Below are 14,220 nucleotides of genomic sequence, written 5' to 3'. Positions count from 1 at the left end.
CAACAAACAACTTGGGTTTAAGCCCTGGAATAGACAAAGTCGCTCACAGAAAGGGACACATCTCAAAAACAACTCCTATGGAATCATTCTAAATCAGACTCAACAAGGACTATCCTGTTCAGTCCATCAATTATCCATGATGGAATTTAACCATCCACACCATACCACACACAACCAAACCAAAATGCAGAAAACAAACACATGGAATCCTAATAAGACAATATTAATAAAGAAAACCAACGAAAAATGCCTCCTTCCCAAGAACCACCTGAATATGGTAACAATTCCTCCTCATCCTTTTTAGACAATTTGAACAAAGCAACTGTTAAAGCCCAGGACCAAACTGCACCAAAGAAGCCTAAAATACACGACAACAAGAAATAAAAAATAGCCAACATACTAGAAATGGACTTTAAGAGTAAAATCTCTGAATCCAAAGCATCATCAACCTCCAGAAAAGATCAAATAACATAACCACAACCATCCCCGGCCAACCCCCTTCGCTTCGTGATTTAAATGTAATTACACCTGAAGACTTTGTTGAAACCACTAAAAATGAAATGCCTCTTCCGAAGAATGTGGCCCATGTCCTGGCACACAGATCACATAGTCAACGTCGGTAAACCAATGTCATATGAATATCGGCCTCCCTCACGGCAGGGAGTACTCTGGCCTCCCTACAAACAATTGCTAGTACTCCTCTGTTAAAAGTAATACAACCCTAATCGATTTATTCCCAAAAACATTATATCAACCCCCAACATTCCTCCCTTTTATGAAATTGAGAAGAAAGATAACCACCACCCTACTCACACGACAAAGAAAATAACTGGCAATTCCATGAACAATCATGTTACCATCCAAAATAAAAGAAGCCAAATATTCATAAAAGGCATTCTGAAGCCGCTTGACAAAAATAACACAGTAGTCCCCCGTATCACTACACTTACCAGCTTTGTATGAATGTGGCAACCACAACACACTAATACAAAATATTAAACACATAAATGGGATTGAAGGAACAGCCCAGGACTGCATTACCAATTATCCTGAAGACCGTACCTCACAGGTAAAAATGACAGTTAGTAAATCAGCCAATTGCCCCCTGATCGCGAGGTCCCTGAAGGATCCACCCTACCCCTGGTTGTTTAATATGCATGTTAAACGTTTGGCAGGCTTCGTCCGTCAACCCTTTTACTAACTCTTTTCAACTAAATGGATAGGATTCACAGGTCTTCCTGAACATGGAATCGAAAAACAAAAACCTACATTTGACCAAACTCACCCAGAGCGTCCAGGGCCGAGCCCTAGATAATTATCTCTGTCTCTGCATCGAAGACAGAGATGATTTTCTTTGGTCTACTGACCCCTGCTTTACTAATGATGAAATGGCAAGTGCTAGACCCTCAGACCAAGAGAAAAACACAGAAATAATCTTTGACAAACTTTCACTGCAGCCTAAAATGGACTCACTGGCACCAAAGTCCCCCTTCCAGCTACACCTCCCTTGGAAGAATGACACGAATCACAAAACTTAAATTACAAGAGTAAACGCCTAAACTACTGTAATAGTCTCAAACTGTGGTTAAACAAAATCAACTAAAACAACGGCAACTCATCCATAACAAAGCAGCAAGGCTTGCGCAGGGTCATATCTCACATGGCTTGAAAGCCCTCAAAAGGATCCCTGCGGAATGCTACACAAAGTCTTCTGCCTCATTTCCTGCTGGTTGGGATCTTGGAGGCCAACATTTCTAAATTCTTATTATAATTTAAAGCCCTATGAGAACGTTGAGGTCCACAAAGGTCAATAATCTAATAATAACCGGGTTCAAGAGAATGAGACATTGAGGGAAAATCCATTGAATTGTTAGGTCCTAAACACTGTAATAGAGTTCCTCACGAACAAACAAGATTTGAAAGTCATCTGAAACGCTGGCTCACCAATCACGAACACTAAACACAAAGTCCTCCGCCACGCTTGTGCTTCTTTAACTTTCCAGCCATGAACCAGTGGATCCTCAGCATTCGCCTCTACAATTACCAGCACTTTTACAGCCCCGGGGCATTTCTGTTAGCCTCAGAACATAACACTCTGGGCCTAGGAAAGGTCACACCTGCACCTATTTTGTATCACAATGGTTGTCATGTGAGTGTTTTCATCCAACACAAATTCATATCTGGACAATTGCCAATGCTATGCGAATGATGAGATTTAACGCTGCCTCAAAAAGAGCTATATTTATGTTGTCTGCAAATCACACATCCTTGTCTTAAGGATGCTAATATATGTGCTATTGATTGCTTTGAAGGCCTGACTACTTTTTAAATTAAACTGTTCGCTACTTTGCACATTTGTCCGAAGTTGTGTTATAGTTTGCCTAGGGTCGGATTGGCCCCTCAGCCTTTTCGGGCCGTGGCCGGACCGAAATCGTCCCTGGGGAGTGGGGGCCGGTTTCTGGCCATGCCTGGGCCGGTTTGGAAAAAAGAAATTGAAAAAAAATACATATTTCTTTCATTTTTCAAAAAGCCTTCTTAGGTCGATAAATAAGTACCAACACAGGTTGGGTGATATTGTATGCATATTTGTTCTATAAAAAAAGTGCTTAAGCGTAAGTGCTATAAAGTAACATATTATCATTTGGCCTTGGACCTCTGCTTGGATTCACAGTAATTTAGTGTACTTAGGAACAATGCTATTTGATGACACTTCCTGTTTTGTCAAAGGGTGAAATGTTGTGTTTCATCGCTTCCCGGGATGTCTCTTTGGGGTGGGGTGAAATGACATCACTTCTGGTGATGACATCAGAGGTCAAGGGTCGTGAGGCAAGGGGTGGGCCACTTTTTTGAGGCGAGGGGTGGGGCACTTTATTTTGGGTGACCGGGCCTATTTCTTGTCCCAGTCCGACCCTGCGTCTGCCACTGGTGTGGCCTCATAGTGATGCAGGCTCGCCAGTGAGAAGTTGAAGCCACAGTCTAGGTGTGCTGTTGTAGTGAATGTGTGCTTAGAGAGAGTCCTATGTGAGCTATGTAAGATACTGGGCATGAGGGCCAGAGATGTGCTGCAATCGTCGTGCTCCATCTGAGCCATGCTAAGGTAACTGCAAGAGGTGTTAGGCATTGACATAAGCATGCCAAGTCACTCCTGCTGGACAATAATGCAGGAGGGGCGCCTGGGGATGAGGAAAGTGGTATGAGAGTGTCCTGAGCGCCAGTAGGGTGTGCCATACTTGATTATCTCAGGAGGATAGCTCAGGGGCAACATGCTCATCTTGGAAGCAAGACGACACGGAGCAACACAGGCCCAATCCCTGGGTCCACGCTAAGAAACCGCTGGGTATTAAGCGCATTATAAATAACCAATTACAATCCGAATACGATTGCCAGAGATGTGCTCCGATCATAGTGCTGCAAGTATGGCCAATCCCATGGCTCATCTCAGAAAACCAGAATTGCATCTTTCATTTACCGAAGATCTTTGGCACAAGTGCTGTAACTCTGCAAGCACAGCAATTGCATCTTTGCGTTAATGTGCAGTTGAAATGGAAGCTTGTTCAATGTAGCAGATTCATATGGAACGGAGTCCTAGTTTTCACTCGCTGAAACTGCTAAATTAACTGGGACAGGATGTTAAACAAGATACTGCTTTGTGTGGGTGCGACGGCATGCCCTGCTTTCACACCTGAACCATAGCCCCAACTTCCCCTTTTTACCAGACCATAATTATGTGAAGCGAAGCTCCTACCAGAGATCCCAGTGAATGTTTGTAGTCTGTCTTTTTTTTTAACCTGATATACATGCTCTTGCGCAGGAGGTGACGGTAGTACCTCTGCATACAGGATCAAAGATCCTGCTCCCCACCCATTCTCCCTCCTGACCATGCAGTACGTCATACGTCTTTCTAGCTTTGGCTGATTGGCCACCAACGTGCAACTTTTGTGGATATTAGAGTGCAGCGGAGCTCATACCATGCTGTGCATATCTGCCCACCAGTGGCATTATATGATAGCAATACTTTGTAGATGCCAGAACTTTGCCCATGGTTATTTCACGGTGGCTTTGTTTTTGCATACAAATATAAATAAAATAAGCATGAAAAGGATGTCTGCTAATGTGGGATACCTGGTTTAAAAACATTGTTGTTGGTACACAGATACACTGGTGTCTTTGAATATTGGAAAAGAGGGCGTAGGGGAATAGTGACTGCACACTTGTGAGGGATTAATAACTCATGGATAACCCCACTTGAATGCAGCAAGATATCTCATATTGATTGCCCCATTTTAGTGGTGATGATTTATACTTGGTTTTTGTGACTCACTTCAACTCTCTTCCCAAATATCTTCCTTCTTGAGCTCTTCCCTCATCCGCCTCCAACTCCCTCAGGGTCAGTTGCTTCTCCAAGCAGCGAGTTGGTGGCAGATCTCTCTCTCTTCGACAGCCGCCTCCCTCTGGAACAGCCTTCCTGCCTACCTGAAACTTGAGGAGAACCATCTCCTGTTCCGAAAGCACCTCAAAACCTTCCTCTTTGCTTCTGCCTCTGTCCCCCTCGCCCCTGCTAAATTCCTGGTTGAAACTGCACCGGTTACCTGGCCACCCTTTCTGATCTCGGGCCCAGGCCCTGCAATTAGCACACCTGCACTGCCTCCCTGGCAACCCCTACACCTGGCGACTGTTCTGTATCCCTACAGTCACCCCTACCAGCACTTATGTCTGCTCTTACCTACACTTACCACCATTTGGCCTTTCTAATATCCTATTTTACTATCCCATTTATTGCACTTTTCCCCTCTCCCTTCCCCCTTGCAGTTTTCCCTTTCCCCCTTCCCATGCACTTGCGCGATCTGAATGACACCTGGCCTAGTAAGATCGCTGTCTGTCTTCCCTCTGTTCCCCTTCCCTTGCCTCGTCCTGCCTCGAAACACTTGTGTATAGGCGCATTATAAATGCCATATCATATATCATATCATATATGTTGCTGCATGCTATAAGCCAAGGTGGCAGAAGCTTAGTCCTGCTGTGATTGTATGATGTACACAACATTTTCTCTTCTTAGCAGTTCTCATTTACATTCTCTGGTGTTCCAGTTCACACTTGGCGAGCTGCCTGCAAAGAACTCTGGGCAAATAGTCTTAGATGACAATCTGAAGATTCCATTCCAGGCACATGCCTGCAGTTATTACATAACTCTTAAAGGTGAGGCTACATTACCTGAACATACCACATCTGTTAAATCATTATAGTGTTGGAAGGATTCTCAGATACTCACAGGTCATTAAGGTGTAAACTCTACCACAGATATCACTAACAACTATGACAGTTGAGTCTATTTTGCATTCAAGGCTGCCATTCCCATGCAGTAGCCAAGGCTCTTCCCGGTCTGCGGAGCCCAGTACAGAGGCACTTTCAAGCCTTTCTGTCACTTCATGGATTTCCCACAAATAAGCAAAGCATTCCCGGAACTACACCCTCCTGAGATGATGAGAGGTGCACCATGGAGGCTGAGCAGAACATTAAGCTTCCATTTCAGCATGAGAAAAGCTTCTGTAAACAGTGTCAAGGCTGGCATGTTCCACATGAATTACAAGAGCCTAATAAGCTCTGCAGCTGCTTCATTGGTTTGCTATTGTTTGCTCTGTAGAGTGTGAACCTTTTGAGGGAGGAACAGCGGTGCCATTTATGAGCACTTTGTGGCCGATGTCCTTAAAGTTCAAAGATCAATACTGGGTCCTCTTTGACCTTTGTCAGTGCAATCTATGGATGCCTTCATGAGGCACGGCTTATACTGCTTTGAGTTATTCCCGATGAGAATGATGTCCTCCAGGTGGAGCAAGGTGAATGCTGGGCGAGGCCAGCAGGCAATGCCTGCTGCAGGCTTCCAGAGTCACTAGGACATTCATATTGAAAGTTGCCCCTTGAAGGCATAAGTGCATTTGTAAACTCAAACTGTACCCACCAAGGTACCGTGACCTCTCATCCTAAGACTTACAACAAAAGGCTTGAGAAAGTACTGAAGGCACCGTCAAAAGTTGGAAAGTTGTTTATTGCATAGCACCAAAGCTTACAGAAAGATCAGAAACCAGTCTCTTTATAAATTAGGAGGTCCCAGCAGCCAGATCCCATCACCTCTTCATCAATGCGTCGGTCATTCCCTCAACTTCACAAACACAGACGTGTCTGTCAGCCGAGTGCGATGGAATCCCACCACAAACAGGTCCTTGCTCTTGTGCATGAAATGGACGTAGCGCACACCAGGCCCGTATGATTTAAAGATATGAGAAACCTTGCGGGAGAAAAGACACAGAAATTGCAGTAAGACACTGGATCACAGAGGCCGAGAGAAAGAAAAGGCTGTTTGTGTGGGAAATGGCATAGGATAGAGATAAGAAACTTGCGACTAAAGGGTCTAACATAGAAATTGAGGAATCCACAACCAACAGACCAGTGGGGCTATATGGAACACCACAGGTTCGATCCCCGGGTCAGCGCTTAGAAACCTCTGGGTAGTAAGCGCGTTATAAATAACCTATCATATCATATCTAACAGTGCTGCAGGCTGTGTTAATCACTCACTCTACATGGCAAAGCCTCAGACAGAGTGTAAAGACATCACGAGGCTGGGAAACCTCCCCCTTCGCCACACTGCATTTTAGCGACTGTGAAAGTTGCGTTTACACTGTGTGGCGGAGGCAGGCCCACCTGTCTCTGCTGCACTATGCTGAGGGTAGTTCGGAAGGAGTGTAAGCTAACACAATGAAGAGGGAACAAACTCAATGAACCAGGAGTTCCTCTGTCTCGATTACACATTGCAGAGTGAGCAAACTCAAGGTGGGCATCTCTGCCTCTACTACCAAATGCAAAGTGAATGCACTCACAGGATCATGCGTATGTCTGACTCCACTGGACAATGCACAGTGAACATACTCAAAGGAAAATGAGTTCCTCTGTTTCTACTGCGCAATGCAAAGTGAACAAACTCAAGGAACCATGAATTCCTCTGTCTCTACTACACATCTCAGAGAGAAGAAAACTCAAGGGACCATGAGTTCCTCTGTTGCTACTAAACAATGCAGAGTGAGCAAACTCAAGGCAAGTTCCTCTGTCTCTACTATACAATGCAAAGTGAACAAACTCAAGGAAACATGAGTTCCTCTCTCTACTACACATCGAAGAGAGAAAAAACTGAAGGGACCATGAGTTCCTCTGTTGCTACTACACAGTGCAGAGTAAGCAAACTCAAGGGACCAAAACCCCCTTATTTATCTGCAGTGGGGGGTTGACTCAATAGACCATTGGTCATTTATGTCTCTGTTACACTATGGTGAGGAGATATAGGAATGATCACCTCTGTCTCACTGCACAATGGGAGCAGACTCAGGGGACCAGGAGTCTCCTCTTTTTCCAAGGTTAAATTGTGCGGTGGCGGAAGACTCAGTGGATCATGTTTTGCTTCTGTTTCTATGCTACAGCATGCAGTATGGATAGACTCAATGGATCATTAATCCCTCTCTGTCTGTTATATTACACAGTGGGATGGCCTGAATGGACAAGGATTCCCTTCTGCCTCTATGTTACAGCATGCAGTATGGATAGACTCAATGGATCATTAATCCCTCTCTGTCTGTTATATTACACAGTGGGATGGGCGGAATGGACAAGGATTCCCTTCTGCCTCTATGTTACAGCATGCAGTATGGATAGACTCAATGGATCATTAATCCCTCTCTGTCTGTTATATTACACAGTGGGATGGGCGGAATGGACAAGGATTCCCTTCTGCCTCTATGTTACAGCATGCAATATGGATGGACTCAATGGGCCTTGAGTCCCTCTTGGTCTGTTATAGTACATAGTGGGATGGACTGTATGGACAAGCATTCCCTTCTGCCTCTATGTTACAGCATGCAATATGGATGGACTCAATGGGCCATGAGTCCCTCTTGGTCTGTTATAGTACATAGTGGGATGGACTGTATGGACAAGCATTCCCTTCTGCCTCTATGTTACAGCATGCAATATGGATGGACTCAATGGGCCATGAGTCCCTCTTGGTCTGTTATAGTACATAGTGGGATGGACTGTATGGACAAGCAGGGATGGACTGTATGGACAAGGATTCCCTTCTGCCTCTATGTTACAGCATGCAATATGGATAGACTCAATGGGCCATGAGTCCCTCTTGGTCTGTTATAGTACATAGTGGGATGGACTGTATGGACAAGCATTCCCTTCTGCCTCTATGTTACAGCATGCAATATGGATGGACTCAATGGGCCATGAGTCCCTCTTGGTCTGTTATAGTACATAGTGGGATGGACTGTATGGACAAGCATTCCCTTCTGCCTCTATGTTACAGCATGCAATATGGATGGACTCAATGGGCCATGAGTCCCTCTTGGTCTGTTATAGTACATAGTGGGATGGACTGTATGGACAAGCATTCCCTTCTGCCTCTATGTTACAGCATGCAATATGGATGGACTCAATGGGCCATGAGTCCCTCTTGGTCTGTTATAGTACATAGTGGGATGGACTGTATGGACAAGCATTCCCTTCTGCCTCTATGTTACAGCATGCAATATGGATGGACTCAATGGGCCATGAGTCCCTCTTGGTCTGTTATAGTACATAGTGGGATGGACTGTATGGACAAGCATTCCCTTCTGCCTCTATGTTACAGCATGCAATATGGATGGACTCAATGGGCCATGAGTCCCTCTTGGTCTGTTATAGTCCATAGTGGGATGGACTGTATGGACAAGCAGGGATGGACTGTATGGACAAGCATTCCCTTCTGCCTCTATGTTATTGGAATCACCATTGGTTTAATGGACATGGCCTCTATGGCCCCCCGAGTTTCCAGGCTGCCTCCTTACATGTTTCCATCCTGTGGAGTCACCGCTCATGCTGTCCTCGGGTTTCAGGGAGAACTCCTGAATCACTGTGCTCTTATCGGCTCCGAGTAGCTTCACGTGGAGCTCATACACAAATTGGTGTAGTTTGCTGTCCTCGTACCTAGAGGGAAAATTCATGAGAGAGCATTGCGTCACATCCCACAGACCTACAAACAGGCAGTTACTTTGAACACCCTTGTAATTACTACCCTTCATGACACTCAATTCGCCCTCTTGCGAATCTTCATCATCCTCAACATTCCCCCGAGGACTTTACTGGGATCATCAAAACCTTCACAAAAATGGATCGTCACCATCGGCTTCAACTGGAATCTCATTAAACATATTTCTGCATCCAGGTTGGGAGCGATGACTTAGACCACAGAACTCCCATCATACCTGAACGTGCGTTCCTTCTCGGGCCCCTCATCTGCCTTTGGGCCGAGGCCTGATTGGTACCGAGTCCAACCTGTGTCTGAACCCTCACCTGACCTAGGTCACAGAACAGTCCTCTGACCCTTTGGCCACCCTTCATGCAGTCTGAACCGTGGCAGGAGGAGCTGCTGACATAGAAATGCACTCTGAAGAAATAATTACCAGTCCAGTACACAGATTTCTGGCTGAAATGAATCCAGCAGCTCCGGCCACATGCCCTCGGACACCAGGTCAATCAACTGCTCCTTAATGCACCAGCTGCAAGGGAGGAACAGATTGGGTTCAGCAAGGAGTTGCAGAGACAGAGTTTAGTTGGAAGTCAGGATGGAAAAAAGAAGGGAGAGAGGGAGCAGTCAGCCAAGAAAATGACATATCAAGAAGTCAGCTTAGAGAAGCTGCATATAGAGAACAGGATAGGGTATTGGTTAGAGAAAGCCATGACATTCAGGAGAATTGCAGAGAGAGAGCGAGAGAGAGAAAGAAAAAGAGGAGAGAGAGATAGAGAGAAGAGAGAGAGGGGTCACATTCAAAAAGGGTGGTTAGGGTGAACTGTATAGAAATATGGTTTAGCCTAGGGAAACAGCATAAAGCGATTGAACAGGGATATCACAGAGAGGGAGATGCTTAAAGACGAACTGCATAGAGAGGGTTCAGCTGAGTCATTGAAAGAGATCAGCTGAGGATATTTGTAAATAGTCAGGTAAGAGAAGTTGTAAGCGATAGCTAGTCCAGCCTAGGGAAACTGCACTTCCATGGATTGACTGTGCAGTTCTTTGCTGCACAGGTCTCTGCCACGCGCCCTTTGGCATACTGCCTTTTGATTCTCCTGCCATGCTGCAAGGACGCACAAGCAGAACCCGCTTCTCCCCCACCTGTCATCTGTGCTATCTCTTGGTAGGGGTGTGCCCCCATGAGCCCTCATCTCAGTCCCTTCAGCCCCCAACCACCGCCTATGTGCACTACCTGTTACCTCTTGCTTTCCCCGCATGCTCACCTTGCCCTCTGTGCCAATCACCATGAACGCCGCCCCCTGCCTGCCTCTTCCTGCAATGACCCCTCCACACCCCTCCCCGCCCTGGATATACTGCTAATGACCCATGCTGCTACTGCAGTACGGGAACATTTCATAGAAAGATATCAGCATAGTGATAGCATAGAGACAGGAGTCTAAAGAGAACATGCAGGAGCATTGCACAGCACAGAGAAAGGTCAGCCAATGGGAGATGCATTGGGACACATCTTACAGAGGCAAGCCATAGGAAATACGAGAGGGAAGCGAGACCAGAGAGACAGCTAAGTGCAGAATGTGAGACACCATCAGCGGATCGGAGCAGTTTCTAGATAATGGTGCACCCTTGGCGAAGCACTAGAATACGCCCGCCACGTTGCTCCTATGCCTTAAACTCTGCACTGCTCTCCCTCTCCAACATCCTTAAAATATTGCAATTTAACGAACGTCCTAGTTACTTGCACATACAAGTAGACCACACAGAAAACAATATTGCATAGAGGAGTTCATTTTAATGATCCCATATTTATGTGAATTGCGGTCAACAGGAATCGCACATTCCTAGAGGCTGCTGCCACAAAAACGTCCATTGCTGCCGCATCCTCTATGTTTCTATGGATTTTGCTTTCATTCCCAAGTGTAGCAAAAGCCAGTATCTCTCTTCAGCTAGTGAACACACCACTCATTCACTCAAGGGGAAGAATGGAAGAGCAGTGTAGAATAGAGGGAAGGAGTTAGGCGCTGGGGAAAAACAGGCACGATTCAATGTATACTAGGGTTGGGTCACATAATTGGCGCCAAGAATTGCCTTGAAGCTCCTGCAAATTGCTATAGGGGGAGACAATAGCATCAAACCAGGCATGCAGACTCCTCCGCTACCCTTGTCTGGATACAAAGCACCTCCCATCACTCAATCTACCGACCAAATTGACACAGCCATTGCCTCTAAACCTTGCATAGGCCCAACCAGACAAATGCACCTACACTCCCGCCTATAAACACCTCTACCTTCTTACCATGAAGTGGCACACTAAGACAGAATCGACAGCGTTTGCGCACTTCTGCCTGATCACCGTTCATCACTGATCACCTCTCGTTGCCATATCTACCACCCTACCAGGAGCCCTCTCCAACACCCACCCCTCCTCTGTCCATACTACTACCCAAAATGTTTGCATGTGCACTCATTAACGTGACTTCCTTATGCGACCACGCCGCAGATGTACATGACCTAATACTAGAAAATTACCTCGACCTACTTGCCACCACCGAACTGTGAATGGACAGACCGTTCCCTGATCAAATTCTTCTTACCACACGTATCCTCGACTGCTTGCAAAGATGCCACCCGCCAACCTCAAGACACACCCGCAAACTCACCACAGAGATGTTAGAACCTACAATACACACCTTTCTCTCATCACTGCCCGACAGCAATGAACCCAATGCTATCCTCTCTGCTTTCAACGCCACGCTGTTACACACACTTGACCAACACCCACCGCTAAAAACCACACTCCAACAAAAGCCCAATAACCACAAATGGTTTACAGAAAAGCTACTCACTCTCCACAGAGACAAGCGGGCCAAAGAACACTTCTGGAGGAAGAACCCCTCCATTGCACACAAAGTGGCCTTCCTCGCCGCCGCCAAGATCTACAAAGCGACTATTTTTGCAACCAAATCCAGCATCTATAACACCAGAATCAGAGAAGCAAGCTCCAACAGCAGGGAGCTCTTTACAATCTTTAAAGAACTGGAATCCCAGGCAACCTCCACCACCATCTTCCCTAAAGACAAAGCCTGATGCACTGACGTCCAATCAGCACTGGCTGACAAAACCCACAAGCTTAGAAACAAAACTAGCCTCAAGAAAATGATGCTCACTGCCAAAGATATGACTCACCAGGCTGAACCCCCCACCACCATCCCGCTGCCATCATTCAGCGCCTCAGACCATCCAATTGCAAAGGAGGCATCTGCCCCTCCCACTGCTGTCAAAATGTGCGCAGCCCCCCTGATATCCAAATTCATCAAATCCTCTTTTGCCTTGAGCTCTGTCCCACAAGCCATCAAAGAAGTGTGGGTCACCCCCCTACTTAAAAAAGCCCTCCCTCTACCCAACCCTCCCCACAAGCTACTGCCCCATTACAACAGTACCCTACCTCCTTAAAATTCTTGATTGTACTGCATACACCAAATTTCAAACCCAGCTGGAAAGCCATAGCTTTATTGGCTCATGCCAATCGGGCTTCAGACCGAGACACAGCACAGAGGCCGCCATCCTTGACCTCAAGATCTAGCTGGACGGCATACACAATACCAGTGATCTCGCCATCCTCTTCCTTTTTCGACCTCTCCGCAGCCTTCGATCTCGAGGACCACAACATCCTGTGTCAGCACCTCACCACTAAGTTCAACTTCTCTAGGGAAGCCGCTATTTGGATCAAATCCTTTCTTAGCGAGCACTCCTCCAGGTTCCTTGCTGGCTCAGAAGCAGCCGACCCTATCCCCAAACCATATGGCATCCTTCAGGGCTCTTGCATATCTTCCACTTTCTACAATATGTACACTAAGCCCCTGTTTGACCACCTTGACAATTCCCTACACAAGCATTGCTGATGATCCCCAAATCCTGTTGAAACTCACTAGGAATCACAGCCTTGACTCCTCTAACATCAATAATGTTTATAGCATCATCCAGGCCTGGATGGCTGGTCATCGTCTCTGCCTGAATGATGACATAAGAACTTCTCATTGTGGGTTCCCCTCATCGGCTTATGCATCCGTCTCCATCAATAGCAATATCACCGCTGTCTCCAGCCATGTCAAAACCCTAGGAGTTTACCTGGATGTAGAATTTTCTATGCGCAAGCATGTTAGGGCCCTTGCCTCTTCAGCAGATTATTCCACCAAGCTAATCAACCTCAGTAGAAAATTCCTTACTGCCGACAATTGCCTTACATTAGCCCGAGCCATCATTGGCAGCAAACTGGACTATTGCAATGCTATCCTCTTGGGCACTTCTGCCAAAAACGTAGCAAAACTTCAACTGATCCAGAACGATACGGGAGGCTCACTGGCTTCCCATCAAAGCCCAAATTGAATTTAAAATCTAATCTATCACCCACTGGTGCATCCACAATGTTACATATACCTTCCTCATGCAACACATTTCCAAAAAACTGAAACTGCATTGCTTACACTCCTCTGACGCACTGCCCACAATTCACGAGTCAAAGAGCTGGAGGAGTCAGCTTTCCGGTCACAGCACCCACTCTGTGCGATGCCCTATCACCCTGCAGCCAAGACGAACCCTCATACCACACTTTCAGAAAACCAATTGAAAACCCTACTTTTCAACAAATATTTCTAAATGTACCTCCCTTCCGCTGTACCTCTTGATATGATATGATAGGTTATTTATAATGCGCCCAATACCCAGAGGTTTCTAAGCGCGTACCCGGGGATCGAACCTGTGTTGCTCTGTGTCGGCTTGCTTCCAAGGCAAGCATGTTGCCCCTGAGCTTTCCTCCCGAGACATTTCCTATGTGCCTTTTGGCTGGTCTATGCCTTCACAATATTCACCAGCGCTGTGATACCTCCGGGTCTTGGGCGCTGCCAACAAATGAAATAAATAAATAAAATAAACAAGAGAAGGAGGTAGGCTATGAGATGAAGCAGCCATGTTGCCATATAATGTGAGTATGCAGACAAATTATAACAATTCCTACCAAATGGTGTGGTAATGGCAGCACTTGGCATATGGTGAGAATCACTGAGTAGAGGATGCCACTATCTAGAAAACAGAATGGCAGGGGTACATAGGAACATGATGGGTAGATCATTCTAATACCTGGCAAATGATGGCATGCCGGATAA

The 14,220-nt window shown here is 46.1% G+C and overlaps 1 protein-coding gene across 2 annotated transcripts in view; it reads right to left on the bottom strand.

The window, feature by feature from the left end:
• Positions 1 to 6,024: 6,024 nt before the first annotated feature.
• Positions 6,025 to 14,220, bottom strand: part of NCCRP1 (NCCRP1, F-box associated domain containing) — a 61,187-nt gene continuing 52,991 nt past the window's right edge. Inside the window, exons 4-6 of one of the 2 annotated variants that reach the window (XM_069644238.1) lie at positions 9,492 to 9,587; positions 8,877 to 9,015; positions 6,025 to 6,283 (exon numbers count right to left, since the gene is read on the bottom strand). In XM_069644238.1, the coding sequence (XP_069500339.1) occupies positions 6,146 to 6,283; positions 8,877 to 9,015; positions 9,492 to 9,587 (373 nt within the window). In that variant the 3' untranslated portion in view covers positions 6,025 to 6,145. The remainder of the gene's footprint in view (positions 6,284 to 8,876; positions 9,016 to 9,491; positions 9,588 to 14,220) is intronic. The other variant, XM_069644240.1, reaches the window with a different exon arrangement.

Source organism: Ambystoma mexicanum, chromosome 2p (assembly GCF_040938575.1).
Source record: "Ambystoma mexicanum isolate Mex_15411 chromosome 2p, UKY_AmexF1_1, whole genome shotgun sequence".
NCBI lineage: Eukaryota > Metazoa > Chordata > Amphibia > Caudata > Ambystomatidae > Ambystoma > Ambystoma mexicanum.
Note: the sequence above shows the minus strand (reverse complement) of the source record. Positions and strands in the feature narration are given on the sequence as shown.